Source organism: Melospiza melodia, chromosome Z (genome assembly GCF_035770615.1).
Source record: "Melospiza melodia melodia isolate bMelMel2 chromosome Z, bMelMel2.pri, whole genome shotgun sequence".
In the NCBI taxonomy this organism is placed as follows: Eukaryota; Metazoa; Chordata; class Aves; order Passeriformes; family Passerellidae; genus Melospiza; species Melospiza melodia.
In genome coordinates this window covers 56,854,720-56,871,242 of record NC_086226.1, presented here as the reverse complement: position 1 = coordinate 56,871,242, position 16,523 = coordinate 56,854,720, and the positions used below count along the sequence as shown (strand labels likewise).

At 38.3% G+C, this 16,523-nt stretch overlaps 1 protein-coding gene across 3 annotated transcripts in view; it reads right to left on the bottom strand.

Moving 5' to 3' along the window:
- The window catches only part of LRRC2 (leucine rich repeat containing 2), a 77,570-nt gene that overhangs the window by 20,651 nt on the left and 40,396 nt on the right, over positions 1-16,523 (bottom strand). For all 3 annotated transcript variants that reach the window (XM_063180649.1, XM_063180650.1, XM_063180651.1), the window contains one exon: positions 6,907-7,043. In XM_063180649.1, coding sequence (XP_063036719.1) covers positions 6,907-7,043 — 137 coding nt within the window. The remainder of the gene's footprint in view (positions 1-6,906; positions 7,044-16,523) is intronic.

Genomic DNA, 16,523 nt, shown 5'->3' with positions numbered 1-16,523 from the left:
GAAAGAAGCGAATGCACAGCAAAAGCAGGGACAGGTAGCCTGAGAAGACAATAGGAACATACTCCATTTGTATAAGGGTGGGGTGAGGAAGGCCAAGGTGAAACTATAAGTGGATGTCTGCATCCACTTGGATATGGAGCTCCACAGGCTGCAAAGGCACAGCTGCCTCCCCATGGTCTGCACCATGGGCTCCAACCTCAGTTCTGGCACTTGCAGCGCCTCTTCCCCTTTCTTCTGCACTTGATGTCTGCAGAGTTGTTCCTCTTACATATCCTTACCCCACTCTTCTCTGGTTATAACTACAGCTGCACTATAGCTTTTATTTCATTATTAAATATAACAGAAGCATTGTCACCATTTCTGACTGACCCAGCCTTGGCACTGGCTCTCCCAGACTTGGAGGAAGCTTCTAGCAGCTTCTGATAGAAGCCAGCCCTGTAGTACCATGCTACCAAAACCTGACCATGCAAACCCCACACACTATGCTAAGGCACGCAGAAGACTGGGAGATGTTTCAGAACAGCCAGTGGATCTTCACCAAGGAAAAGTTCTGCCTGGTCAGCCTAGTGGCCTTCTACAGTGGAAAAACTCCATGAACAGGTAAGGAAAGGGTTCATATGTATGGATTTCTGTAAAGCCTTTGACATGGTTCCCCACAACGTACTTCTTTTGAGATGGAGAGAGTGTGATTTGGTGGCTGGAGAGGTCAGTGAAAAAGGAACTGGCTGGGTGGTGTTATCCCCAGAATACTGGTCAATGTCCCAATATCTGGATGGGAGTTGGTGAGAAGGGGTGTGCCTCAGGGGTCTGTATTGGAACAGTGCTATTAAGTATCTTCCTCAATTATATAAGCAGTGGGATCAAAAGGACCCTCAACAAATTTGCAGATGACATCCAGCTGAGTGGTGCAGTTGACGTGTTTGGATGATGTGATGTGATGTGATGTGATGTGATGTGATGTGATGATGTGATGTGATGTGATGTGATGTGATGTGATGTGATGTGATGTGATGTGATGTGATGTGATGTGATGTGATGTGATGATGTGATGTGATGATGTCACCCAGACATATGCAATGTCATCCAGAGGGACCTGGACTAGCTCAGGAACCAGGTCCACATGAGCAGCTTGAGATTTAATAACATGAAGTACAAGGAGCTGCGCTTAGGTTAGGACAATCCCAGCACCAGCACAGGCTGGGGATGAGCAGATGCAGAGCAGCCCTGCCCAGAAGGGCTTGGGGGTGCTGGTGGGTGAGAGGCTGGACATGACCCAGCCATGGGCACTCCCAGCCCAGAGAGCCAAACGTGTCCTGGGCTGCATCCAGAGCAGCGTGGGCAGCAGGGGAGGGAGGGGATTCTGCCCCTCTGCTCTGCTCTGCTCTGGGGAGAGCCCACCTGGAACCTGCATCCAGCTCTGGGCTCCCAGCACAGGGAGGACGTGGAGCTGTTGGAGTGAGTCCAGAAGAGAACAAGAGAAATTATCAGAGTAATGGAAAACCATCTCTGTGAGGACAGGCTGAGACAGCTGGCATTGTTTAACCTGGAAAAGAGAAGGTTTCAGGGGAGATCTCATTGTGACCTTTCAGTTCTTAAAGTGGGCTTCCAGTAAAGATTGAGACAGCTTTTAGTAGGAACTATTGTGATAGGACACGGAGTTATGATTTTAAACTAAAAGAGGTTACAAATCGATTATATAAAGAAGGCATTTTTAACAATGAGGGTGGTGAAACACTGGTACAAGCACTCCAGAGAGGTGGTAGGTATCCTATTCGTGGAAACATTCTAGGGCCCCAGATTGGATGGGGCCCTAGAAACATGTTCTAGCTAAAGATGTTCCTGACCTTGGCAGGGGGTTGCACTAGATCTTTACAGATTCTTTCAAACCCAAACTATTCTATGGTTCTATGATTTTGAAAGGTCTTCATGTCTTTTCTTGCTTATATTAGGACTGAACTGAAATTGCATCAGAAATACAAAACAAGATTTAATTTGATCTTTTGAAAACACAGTGTGTTAAAGTAACCATGAAGCATAACATTTTAATTTCTCAGAATTTCAAAGATCACTATATACAGGATTGACATGAAGATGTAGGTATTCATAGATACTCACTCTGCTTGACAAATTCTTAATATGCTTTAACAGTCCCTAATTTCTTCATTTTGCGCTACCCAGATGATACAGAAAAAATTCTGGTCACTTACTGAGACTCTTCAGATGTAGTATTGAACACTGCTCAAGGCACAATGATGTCAAAAAAAATTTAAATTTGTTTTCTGTATCAGAACACCTAGCAAAAGCATTTCTGTCTCGCTCCTGGTACTGTGGAATGGCTTGTCTGTCCTGTGACTGACAGCATGTGCTGTACTGGATGGTAGGATGGAGGAAATTAGAACTTCTTCATATTCCCTTTCTTCTCATTGAGGTTTCTCTGGGTCACATAGTTGCTGTTGGCTGCAGCAAAACTATTGGCAGAAAAAAAGGAATCCACAACAAAGCTGTCTTTTTGAAATATCAAGCACAGGAAACTCTAATTGTTTGGTTCAGTAAATAATTGTAGAAAGAAATACTTTCTGAAGAAAGCACACCTGAAAATAAGGTCACAGCAGTTTTTCCACAAACTTTAATAATAAAATATATTATTTATAATACAGGGCTTTTTCCTGAAGAAGAATTTTATTGCATAACCTGTATGATGATAATAGTGAGAGGAACTCTATTCAACAGCTAAAATACAAATACCAGCATCATAGTAATGCTTAAATTCACATGCAAAATAGACAAGAAATTTGGAAATAAATCTATCCATCTCCTTCTCCCTGTAACTACTAATATATAGTTTATAGTATAATGACACTGTGGTGAGAGAGGGATTGGATAAGGTACCGGGCATGCCTCTCCTGAGCATCTTAGCTAGAAGAACAAAGTCCTCTCCACCTAAGAATCTTACAAGGTATGTGTCATATCAGGGAGGATTGTGCCCTAGGCCTCATAGTGTACCTTCCTCTGTTAAACTTGGCTACTGAGGTCTGTAAGTATCTGTTTCAAGCTGACTACATAATCATAATGTCATGTAGGTTGACCTTTCTTATGTACACTTATATTTTATTTCAATTTATATTTTCACTCATGTCCAGAGGAAAACATTACTTATTTGCAAGTCCAGCTTATATAGACTTGAACTCCACTGCAGATCCCTAAGCTTTCTCTGCCAAATTTTACTTCTTGTGGTACTAATCAAATATTGATTTTAACTAATATCTCAAATGTTAGACATAATATCTAAATATTTAATTAAATAATATCTAATAAATATCTAAATCTAAAAATGTTAGACATCCAACAATAGAACAAATTTTAAAAAATTGAAAGCTAGACATTGAAAGAGATTGCTCTTCCTTCGCCATAATATGAAATGGTACGAAGACCTAATCCTTGAGAAAGTAAAATATGAGAGTACACATCCTCAATTTTTTTCATGTAGCATCAGATTACCTCATTTTAAGATTTAGTGAGATGACTTACAGAGTGTTGAAAGTGGCCTTTACAAGCAGAGAAAGAGCTTTTTGCTAGAAATGAACAGACAAGTGAGCAATGTGCTTTCCTCCCGATGCTATTGTACAGGGCATGTCCCTCAAGGAACAGTTCCAGAGAACAGTTCCAAATAGAATAGTCCAGGCACTTGGACATGCATGTTTCTTATAGGCTGATACAGCCACTTCATGAGGTGCATTTGGACAAGGATAATGTAATGATTTTGGATGGGATGTCTCTCTGGCCATTACTCTATGTAAAAAAAAAAACCTTAAATAATTTCTACTGGGCTGCATTTGGCCTTTATTACTTCTCACTAAGTTTTACACTGAAGAATACTGATGCCATTCTCACACACTCCTTTAATCTTCCCAGAAGAAACTTTTAAGGACTTGAAAGTCAAATAAAAATTTAACTTTCTAAGAGAAGATAAACATATTTATCAACCTTCTATGTTATTTTTTCTATTGATTGCCGAGTTTTCTCTTTCTTCCTAGTTTGTAAGGAGAAGCCATTCTCCTACTAAAACAGAGCTTGCACATATTTGCTTTATTATAATCTCCAATTCCTAGTACTGACTCCACATGAGAGACACAGCCAACCCTTATGAGCATTTCACTGGATTAACGGATGTTAGCAACAATTTTATTGGACAATAAATGATATAATCTAACTTGTGGTCATTAATACTTGTATTGCTTGTCCATGGCAGTGTGCTGGCAGTGTGGGGAGTTCAGGGGAAGATGCTCTGCAGAAAGACACCAGAGGCTGCCCTAAATGGATACCAACAATTCCAGATGGCTCCAAGGGACCAAGAACAAGACACAGCAAAATTCCTCAGCAAAGTGTGTGGTGCCACTCTAAAAACTGATTTAAGAAAGAGGGAAAGATCCACCAGAGAAAGGGACAAAATAAAAAGAGTGAGAAAGAACAGAGGAAATACCAAGTCAAAGCAGGAGGAAGCAGAGGCACTGCATGGTGGAGTAGATTTCCACACTACAGCTCATGGAAGACTCATCCTGCTGCAGATGGATATTCCTGAAAAAAGCTCAGCCCACGGGGACCCCCATGACAAGGAGAAAACAAAAGTGTGAGGATGAAGGAGAAGCAGCTATAAACCACTGTGTTCTGGCTATAACTTTCCTTACCATCCTGCACTACTCAGGGACGGAATAGAAATCTGCAATTAAGTTGACCTTGGGAGAGAGGGGAAGATTTTTTTATTGTCTTTGTTCCTTATAACTGAAATATATGTTGACAAATAATTATCTTCCCAAAGTACAGTCTGTTTTGCCTACAAAAGTAAATGAGAAACTCTCTCCCTGTCTTTTATCTTGAACCATGAGATTTCTCAAAATATTTCCTCCCAACATCATGCTGAAGAGGGGGATGAAGTGATCAGACAGGTAGGCATTTGGCTTTTCAAAGCTAGCCCAGCACTATTTTTCTGTTTTCCCTTTTTAGACTGTTAAGACTAATTCAATATTTTAATTTATTAAACACTTACCTGCTAATCACTATTTGTCTGAGTGTCAACATTAGACACCTGTTATGTCAGCAAGGATTCTGATGCATTTGTTCTGCATAATATGAGCCATAGTGAGTATGCTAAAGGCCAAACACTTTGCAGCATTTCACATCATTCAACAAAAGTGTTCCTTTAATTGTATGTTCAGCTTCCAAAGCTGCCCTTGAAATTTTGATTCTGAGAAACTGAGTTTATAATCTAAATAAGAAGAGCTTGTGTAGCCTACCTCCCAGATCACTACAAATATAAATTGAGTTTCAGCCTCCAGAGAAACACAATAAATAATGCCAATATTTTTCTTCTTCACCTTTTGTACCATACTAATATGATGTTGCTTGCAGTTTTTACTATTATATATAGTTATTTGCACAACTCCAATTTTTTTCCCTAAGTTTTAAGTGAACAATTAGGCCATAACCTACACTCACTTTTGCGGCTTTCAATTTCATTGAATAGGAGACTTTAGGAAGGAAACAATATTTTAGAGCTCTCCAAAAGAAACATCGGTCTCTCAGGCTCAGCGCTGTAAAGACTTTTATGCACAGGTAGGTTTCCATGCAAGGGCTACCCATAATGCATAAACATGGGTAAATCCTTCCACTACAAGACATATGTAAGCAGCTGGGAAAACACTCAGTGGTTTTAAAACAGCAGTGACTGGGAGTAAACTTACCATCCACATGTTTGAATATACTCACATATTCTCACAATATCTTATATTCTAAGATGATTTTGTTTAATTCATTTGCCTATTCAGGACATATGATTTCCTGATTACATTATGGTTCTTTTTTATTAGTTAAATTCTATCTGTTTCAGTCACTGATTTTGCTATCCAAAGGAGAAGAGGCAGGAGAAAGGACACCTGCACTGGTTATTCTGTTGTTAGCATTTATTTTCCAGGTGCATTTATTGTGTGAAGGTTCACTCTTTGTTTCCATTTTGTTCACTCATTTTTTAGCAATTCTTTTTAAATAAACTTCTTTACTATGAAAATTCAGTGGAGAAAATTAATTACTATTACTTTCCTCAGAAGAGAACATAAGCAGGGCTAAATCAGATCTCACATAAGTTTAATCCACTCCAACATTGCCAATGAATTACCAGTAACAGATGTTTAGGGAAAAAGTAGGAATCAGTAAAGAAGAGGCTGACACTTTTCCCTGAAGGTTCCTCTACTCACCCCCCAGAAATCAGGATATTAAGAACCTGAGAAATACAGATGACAGCAAAAATTGTGGTTAGGTACCAGCCAATGATTTTATTTCCCCCTGACAATAAGTCTCAGAGCAGCTGTGGCAGAGAGCAGTTATGCAGCCAACAGAAAGAAAATAATGCTGGTGCATGCCTGGGAGTTCTTTTCTCAGTCTATTATACATTCATGGCATTCCTCACATGTAATATCCTTTGAGAGATATTTGTGCTCATAGCAAAATGCAGTGCTGTTTGTAGAACTTTCCATACAGTTTTTAAACTTAAACAGACAGCGGGAACAAAGTGTGTATGTGAATTTGACTACCAAGATGTATTTTATTTTTACAGAAAACAGCTATTTGCAGCCTTCTGCTTATTACCACAGCCAAATCCCCTTTAGGATCCTGTCCTCTTTAATATATCAGAATATATATAAGTAAAATTTAGTTACTGGAAAACCAAAACAAAGTACCTTGGCCCTATTTAAGTGCTTTTAAGGCATTTTCAATGATATTACTAGTAAAACATTATTGTTAAAAACTTCAAGGAATATGATTTAATCTGTTAGGAAAAGATTTGAACACTGTAATAAAATACCTTTTACGCCAAATAAAAAAGATGGAAACAAACATAGATTGTTATCTTACTTCAAATGGGAGCTCTGTTATTTCCATATTTCCAGACAAATCCAGTTTTTCTAGATTTTCACAATCACCCAGTTCAGGAGGAACTGACTTCAAATTATTGAAACTCACATTGAGCACTTTGAGGTTTTTTAAGCAGCCTGTGAGGGTAAGATAATTCAAATCAGTGTACTTAAAAATAAAAGAAAGAGAGAGAAAGCAAAAATAAAAGGTATACTCAGTTAAGCACAGAAAAAGCTCCTTATTGTGATGATGAATAAGATTAATAAATATTTTCTGCAGGGATCATTAACATTTTGAGGGGCAATAGTGCCCTTAATCAGCAATGCTTTTGGAGAGAGTTTGAAAGGAGACAGCAAAGACATTCAAACATCTTGTTTCTTCTAACAATGAGATGCCTCTTGACCTCATTTGAAACTAGAGAAGTTGGCTTTTGGCTTCGCCAAAATGTATTTACCTACCAACGGAAACACATCTTTGCAACTTTTATACAACCTCCTCGTTGAGAACAATGACTCCTACTAAACTCACATCAAGAATTCTGTCTTTAGTATCCTGCATAACACACTTTTGATTATATAATGGATGGGTGCATGTGTTTCATTATTTTCTTTTTTGTGATTTATCATATCTACTGGCTTAATTTAAAGGCCATTATAATATTCTATGCTACATTTACTAACAAAGATTTTTGTTTCTTCAAATTATAACTTTACATAATTGTGAACAAAAAGAGGATTAGAAACATAATTAAAATGCAATATCCTGAAAAAAAAATGCAAGTTATTCTGTGAAAAAATCAAACTGGAAGATATTTGAAAGTATCAAACAGCTAATGTGGTAGCTAAGGAATCAGTGAATACATAACAAAATGAGAACATTTTTTGGAAAGCCTGGTTTTTGTATTACATGAATAATCACAGAATTGCAGAATCACAAACGGTTTCATTTGGAAAGAACCTTCAAAAATCACCTAGTACAAGGCCTTGTCCAATCTGTCTGAATACTTCCCATGATGAGTCATGCACAATTTCTCCAGGCATACTGTTCTAATGTCACATCACATTCATCATAAAAAATTTCTTAGGTCCAATCTACACCTACTCTCTTTCCATTTGAAGCCATTGTCCCTTGTCCTGTCGGTACAGGCACTGGTGAAAAGTCTCCTCCTACCTTTCTCATAAGTGCACTTTAAATGTTGAAAGGTGGCAATAAGGTGACAACAGAACCTTCTCTCCTTCAGTCTAAACCCTCCCAACTGTCTCAGCTTTCCTTCATAGAAGTGTTCTGGACCTCTGGCAATCTTCACAGCCCTTCACTGAAGCCATTCCAGCAGGCTCATGCCTTTCTTGGACTGGAAGCCCCAAGACTGGATTAAGTTTTCCAGGTGGAGTCTCACTCGCTTCAACATACTGGTCGCACAATTTTTGCTCAAGATACCGTTAGCTTTCTGGGCTGCAAATGCACATCGCCAGCTCACATCCAATTCTCATTCACCAGTATTCTCAAGTCCTTCTCTGTGGAGCTGTTCTCAATCCATTCACCCCCAGTCTGCACCAATATTAGAAATTCTCCCAGCACATGGGCAGGATCTTGTACTTTCCCCTGTTGACTTCCATGAAGTTCACATGAACCCACCTCTCAAGTTTGTCAAGGTGGTCCTGGATGGCATCCCTTCCTGTAAGGATATTAACTGTATGTACTCAGCTTGTTAACATCTACAATATTTCCCTCTATTAATTTATTTTCCTGTGGTATTCTCTTCTACCCAGGGAGAGAATACAGCATTTAGGAGGAAATGCAGAAGTAAGAAACACAAATGCATTCAGCAGTTGGCAACTCGGAGAGAACAGTCTCATTGTCAACAAGTTTTCAAAGCAGACTAGATATTTTCAATGCAAGAGAAGACACAGCAACGAAAACAATACATAAATCAGAGTTCCAGGTCTGGCCAGGACAGGACTAATTTTTCCAGTAGATGATAAACGGCATGGCCAGGACCCAGACATTATTCTATACCACCTCACATCATAGTCAGGAGTGGGAGAAAGAGACTTTCATCCAGCAAGATGGGGTTCTGGTTTGGGCAAGTAACCATGGCGAAGGGAGCTGCCTGATTTATTAATTTTCTATTGTCAGGGTTTTTTTCTGTGTGAATGTCGACTTTTCTTGTAACTTCTGTAATTAGCATTGTGGTTGTTACTGTACATTTCATTAGCTTACTGCTGTTTCTGGTAAATTTTTTCTTCTGTCAATGTTCAATCTTTACTTTTTGTTCCTCCCATTCTCCTCTCGAGAGTGCTACAGAAAGAGGAAAAGGGGAAAGCCAGGGAGCAAAATGGAGTTGTGCATGGTTTGAGGAGTCTTGGGGGGCCACTGAATTGGGGGTACCACCTAAATCATAACAGTCAGTCTTCTATTTATAACCAAGTTTTTTTAAGAATCTGGTGTTTCATTAGATTTGGGTGACACTGTAGAATACAAAGAGTCCTCACAGTGTCATAGTAGTGTTCTTATCCTTAAGACATTAACATTTAGTTAAACTTCCAAAGCAAATGTTGGCTTAGAGTTGTTCACCTTTTGCAATCTATGGAAATCCTCACCAGCGGGTATTTAGTGCTTCCACAGAAAAGGACAGAGAAGAGACATAAAGAGTAGAAAGTCCTACATTTTTTTCCCTGAGTAGTTGCTGTTGCCAGGGCCAGAAACACGCAGTTTTATGCCAACACTAGCAGTTGCCAGATCACTCAGCATTTTACATAAAACCCACAGTTTCCCTTGGACACAACATTGTCTTTAAATGATGACTGGACCACCCAAATCATCTCACATGTGGCAGACAAGGCATATATTGTGATAACTATGTTACATTAATCTCAACAAGTTATAACAACGAAAAACACAGGGTCTTCCACCCAGCTTCCTTCCAGCTCTAGCTCTGCCAGAAACTGAGGTGTATTTCAAAATTCAATTTTCCTTTTAGGATAGTGACCTTGTTTTCCTTTACTGTAAGCTGCTGGTTTAGTTAAAATAGAAGAAAAGATTTCTGTAAGACTACAACAGGCATTGTTTTGCCAGTAGACTCTTATCTGACAAGGGTCATGGGGATAATAAAACAAATTTAATTGTGTCAACATGTGAACTACATTTTAAGCACCTAAAAATTATAGAAGTTTAGTCTACTGATCAGGAAACCTCACCAGGTTTAGTATCATAATGTAGATGAAGATATTATATCACGTGTTAAGTGTCATAATCATGAATTTACCACTTCATTGCAACAAAATTATGACTGAGACAGAAATGCCTTAAAACTAGAGAATCAGAAAATCAGAATTTACTTCCTCAACCAACTAATCCCTTGTTAAAGGAGAGCAAATCCCATTGGAATGAAAGAAGAACCATTTATTCATTAGCCCTGGAATGTTTTGCCTGTTCTTTCAGCACTGGAATATTGTACTGGTTCTATCTGGAATGGAGTTAGTGCTTCTCATAGCAACTCATATAGTGTTATGTTTTGGATTTATAACCAAACAATGGTAATAACTGAACAGTGGTAATACTGCAATTTTTTTTTTCTCACTCTGATTCCCCAGTGAGTCAGCTAGGAGTGGGCAAGAGGCTGAGAGGTGACAAGGCTGACACATTGGATCCAAACTGACCAAAGGAATATGCCATAAGTCACATTCCACAGTAAAAGCAGGAGACAGAGGTGGAATGGGAGTGAGTTTTAAGATCTCTATTGCTTAGAGACTGAATGTGGATCAATTTGCGGTAAATGTTTTTGCATCACTGATTTGTTTACTTCTTTTTAAACTCTCTTTGTCCTGATGCATGAGTTTTCTCACTTCTGCCTTCCCCTTTCTCTCCCCCTCCTCCTGTGGGAGACAGGACTGCAGGGGGCTAAGCAAGCTGTATGAGGCTTAGCTGCCTACAAGTGCTAAACCACAACAGACGTTGCTAATTTTTCAGTCACTGAAAGTTCTGCCTCTCAGTTCCATTAGTAATTGAAGAACTAACTACTAATGGACTACTAGGCAAAGCATCTGGTGTTACCGACATGATAGTCACTGACTCATCTAACTCTGCTCAGGTGGTCACCTCTGATGCATTAGAGACTTGGAGCAGAACCATGAAATCACAAAAATATAGCAGCCTTTCTGGGTAGTGGGAGGCACCCAAGCACAGCTTCTCTGCCTGGTTTTCACAGCACCTAACAGGAATGTCAATGTTCCCAGTATGGTTTGCGGGTATGAGAAAAAAAATAAGTAAAAAATTAATCACATTTTTTCTTGTCATATATAGTCTCTCTCTAACACAACAGAAGGGCACTAGAGATTCTACAGTCAATTTACAGTAATTGCTGTGACTAAGATTATGAAAATTACTGGGAAAAGGCATGAGTCATGCAATTGAATTTTATCTCCATAACAAATGCAGGACAACATAGATGAATGGGATGAAGCTTGCCAAGATCTGCCTGCAGGGAGCAATCTCTTGGAATTCTATAGGGGCTATTTTTCACCTCTGGGCTCTTCAGTTGATTAAGTTATGCCACCTGACAAGTGAGCAGTAGTCAAACAATAACACGCCCTCTAGGGCAATAAGAAACATATAAGACTAACCAGGATATCCTGGATAAAATCCTTGTATGACCACTTCACATAATCACATTTTTTTCATTTCTAACATTTCATTTGAAAAGTAGTTTATTTTTCATATCTGCTGCTGTTATGGTACTATTAGAAGTTACTGAGTTTCTCAATTTTCTTCATTTGGAATAATTTCAGATTGCTTGCCTAAATTTATTTGTAGAAGTTTTATAAACTTTATAAACATCCATTCCTTTGTCAAGTTCATCTTTCAATAATTTTTTTTCTTTACCTGGTGTTTACTTCTGATGTTTTCATAGTTAACAGATATCTCAGAATTAATTTTACTAGTCTGAATAAGCCATTTTTTCTAGTCTCTGCTGACAAAATAAAAATTCCCCTCCTTAAATGGTCCTAATAGACTTATTTTGCATCTGTTCTCATCTAAAATTACTGAGTAGTCCTCCTGTGACTGTTAGATTTGGAATTTCATTTATTTCATTTTTTGCATTTAATGATCTCTGACATGCTGCACGAAAACTGAATACATGATCTTGAGCTCTGCAACTATGAATTTAATCTCTGTATTTTTTTAGAATCCTATCTGCTCATCAGCCTTACCATATTTCCACCTGTTTTGTAGTGACAACACACAGACAAACTGTGTCAGAAAATTTCAGTAACCCCATTCCTGAAAATTGCTAAGTGTCAAGACTGATCCTTGAGAAAATCCACAAATAACCTCCTTCATGACCAACATTTTCTCTTTCCAAGTAAACATATTTTTGCCTCTGGTTTAATTGCTCATTTTACAATTGTGGCATCAAAGTGCCTTCTGTTACAGTCAAACATTCATTTTCCATAGTTCTCTGTATCAAACTGGTCATGGAATACCAGGTAGACAAGATCTACTGCTTGAAGCTCAGTCATATTTTCGAAAGATAGAAACCAAATGAGTTGGGAACAACTTGCTTCTCCTTTATAAAATTTTTATTTCAGCCTGGTTTCCATTCAGCACCACATCTCTGATTCCTTCCTGTAAATAACTATTTACGATGTTTGTAACAAACAACATAGATAAGGATAGAGTTAGGTTATATAAACTGTCAGAATGGTAATCCAGATTACAGAGTGAAACCTGCTAGGCAAACTTTGTCAGAGAGAGCACAAATGTGTGACTATAAAAAACATATATGAAAACTAAAGATTCTCAAATCCTGCATCTTGATTTAAAGTACACAAAATTGTGGAGGGATGAATCTCAAAATATTCTTCAAATACCACAGACATTGCCATTTGGAGGAGGGGGAAAAAGAAGGGTGTTAAGGCAGTATGGACTTTCACAACCCTGAAACCTGCATCTAGGGGCTTATTTATGTCTTCTTAATGCAGAAGTTATCCACCATCTTTGGTAGGGTGCCCAGTAAAATCAGGCTTAATGAGCATGTAATACAGCTCTTTAGGAAGGCAGAGAGGAGGTGACACCTCTTCCATGATTGTACAAATGCAAAACAGGATTTGACTCCCACACATGTTACTTATACATTCATATAATATTCAAGCACAACTTCTGAATTAAAAGCAATAATAGTAAAATCATTGCTGTACAATGCTCCTTTTACCTATGCTTCATGTTGCTGAATTTTCATTCAAAAAAGTATGTAAATTCTGGAATTAAGCAGATAACATTTCTGTGTTTTGCATGGAGAGGCAGTAAAAGCCAAAATTAAATCCATGGCCACCCTAAAAGTTTCCCAATTAGTATTTCTTCTTTAGATGAGAGATCCAGTGTCATAGTTGTTGCATATATTCACAGCTGAAATTTTTAATTCATTTTTTAAAGTCTGAATTGGTAATTAAATTCTGTAATTTCTTATGAGCAAAGCAGCATTCTAACAATGCTAGTACAAATTCACCTTTTACACAAGCCTACATTAGTGGTTCTAAAAAGGTGTCAGAGACAAAACAGAGATGAGGTTACAGAATGCCTTTATCATCTAAAGATCCTATTAAATGTAGATCCACTTGGAAAATGCTGGTAAACTTTTTACATTAATCTGCAAGCATAGAATAATTGAAATATGGAATATCTTGGCTTGAAAGGGACCTTGGAGATCATCTAGTTCCAGCCCCTCTGCCATGGGCAAGGCCAGATTTCACTAGAGACCAGGGTTATCAAAGCCCCATCCAGTCTGGTCTTGAACACTTCCAGCGTTGGAGCATACACAGCTTATCTGGGCAATAATTGCCTGATCACTCTCAGAGGAAAGAACATCTAATATCTAAACTAAACCTACCCTCCTTAACTTTATGGCCATTACCCTTTGTCCTGTTACTACATGAGCTTGTAAACAGCTATCCAGTTATTTTTATAGACTTCCTTCAGGTACTGAAAAGCCACAGAAAGGTCACCCCAGAGCCTTCTTTCCTACACGCTGGACAAGCTAATTTCTCTCAGCCTGTCATCTCAGGAGAGGCCCTCGATCCCTCTAATCACCTTTGTGTCTCTCCTCTGTTATCATTCCAACAGGTTCACGTCCTCCCTGTGCTGGGACCCCAGAGCTGGATGCAGGTTCCAGGTGGGCTCTCCCCAGAGCAGAGCAGAGCAGAGCAGAGGGGCAGAATCCCCTCCCTCCCCTGCTGCCCACGCTGCTCTGGATGCAGCCCAGGGCACGTTTGGCTCTGTGGGCTGGGAGTGCCCATGGCTGGGTCATGTCCAGCCTCTCACCCACCAAGCCCTTTTCAGCAGGGCTGCTCTGCATCCGTTCATCCCCCAGCCTGTGCTGGCCCCAGAGTATGCCTCAACCCAAGCACAGCACCTGATTCTTGGTGTTGTGAAACCTCATGAGATTCACATGATCCCTTTCGTCCTTTCTGCTTCCTTCTAAAATGTGCGCAACATTTTCGATCTTTCAGTCCCCCGGGACTTTACCTGACTGCCATGACTTTCAGAGAGTGGCTTAGTGGCTACATCAGGCAGTTCCCTCAAACTTCTGGGATGCATCTCATCAGTTTTCACTGACATTCAGGCTCCTCAGATGGTCATGAACCTGATCTTTGCTTACAGTGCAAGTGTCTTAACTCCCCCAGCTCCTGCCCTCAGTGCCGTCCACTCAGGAAGTGTGAGAAGAGAGACTGCCATTGAAAACTGAGTCCAAAATGTCCTCATAAAAACAGTCAACTTGCGACACCAGTGTTTAATACTGCCTCTCCAAAGGGAGGGTATGAACAAAATTTTCCTCTGTTTCATACAAGATTGAGCTGTTGGAAAAATCACATTGAATTCTTAATAAATGACAAACATAATAGATGAGTTTGCAGTTCCTCAGAATAGGCATTTAAGATGAGAATATGTATTTTCTTCTTGGAAACTCACAAAACACATTGGGAATCTTATTAATAGAAAAAGCTATTTTCGGTATCAAGAAGTCACCTAAAATCCTATTACTAATACTTTTCCCTTCTGAATTCTAGAAAATTGAATTAACGATATGAACAAAGGAAATTTTATACTGTGCCTAGAAAAGAGACAAAAATTTCCTGATTTCTTAATAAAGTATGCCTCAAAAGCAGTTATTTTTAGTCCTAAATACTTGGAAAATCAAAAATGGGAGAGGACACAGTACAAATATTTTATTAACAGCTCTTTGAGAAGTATAATTTACAGGACAAAAAAATCCCAGTATAACCTTACAGTTCTGTGCCAGTGTAAAGGCTTTGGCAACATATGAAACTCCAGTTCACTATTTCCTATGTGAATGTGAGAATATATTGTTGGATAGTTTCAGTTATAGCAATTACTAATGTACTAGCACTATTTTACATGCAGGAATTGCACTGCAGCCACAGAGCCAAAGCTAAAGCTGTAATCTCACTCAGAAGATAAAGAAAATCCCCTGGCTACACCTCATTCATGATTTTTTCTCTGTTATTCCTAGGCAAACCATTTTAAATAGACAATGCCTTTCTTTCTCTTTTCTTTTTTCTTTTCTTTTCTTTTCTTTTCTTTTCTTTTCTTTTCTTTTCTTTTCTTTTCTTTTCTTTTCTTTTCTTTTCTTTTCTTTTCTTTTCTTTTCATTTTTCTTTTTCTGATAAAAATATTTACTATTACACAAAAACTATCAAATCAAAAGTATTTTCAGCTGTCTTCTGTTACAAATATGTTGTTGTTCATGTACATATATGACTATAAAAATGTGATAGGAAATATCTGAAAATAGATTCAACTCCTTCTTCCCTCGGATTCAGAGACTAGCATTATCTTCTAAATCTAGTAAAACAGGAATATGAACATCAATATTCCAGAAGTCCAGAAACTTCTACTGCAGCAATTATTCTTTTCACTGAAAATATTCTTATCACCTGATGTTCTCTTATACCTTTACCTCTTGTGAGAATCAAAAGTTGTCATAATATGCCTCACCAGGTTATCCTCTGCTGGATGATTTGTTGACCTAAAGTTGACTTCAATTCTGTCTGAAGATTAAAGACTCAACAAGATGCATGTCACTGCCAACATCAACTATCTGTCATTGCTTTCAAGTACATTTGAGCTGTGATATTTAACTAGTTATTGCTATTTTGTAAGCAGAAGACAAAATGATGAATACCTTAGCACTTAACCTTTCCAGACACCTTACCTTTGATTTAACACTCAGTCCTCACTCTTTGCTTAGAGCTCCAAAATCAAACCCACATCAACAACTTTCCTTGTGAAAATTTAGTAGATAAGTTGACTTGTATATTAGTATACTTAAAATATTAAAGATTTTACTTAGAAGCAGTATTCAACAATTTCTAATCATCCAAGACCTTCCATAATATTGCATTATGAAAATAATTAACATTTCCAATACACATTTATATGCATCTCTGTATGTATATATAGTACATGAAATAAAAGCACAGCTATTTGCAATTTGCAAGCATATCCCTTTACACATAAACAAAGATAGCATTACAAAAATTAAGACAAAGCTCCTCTGTAATTTATGCCATAACAAAAAGAGCAGTTCCAGTGCCTTACTA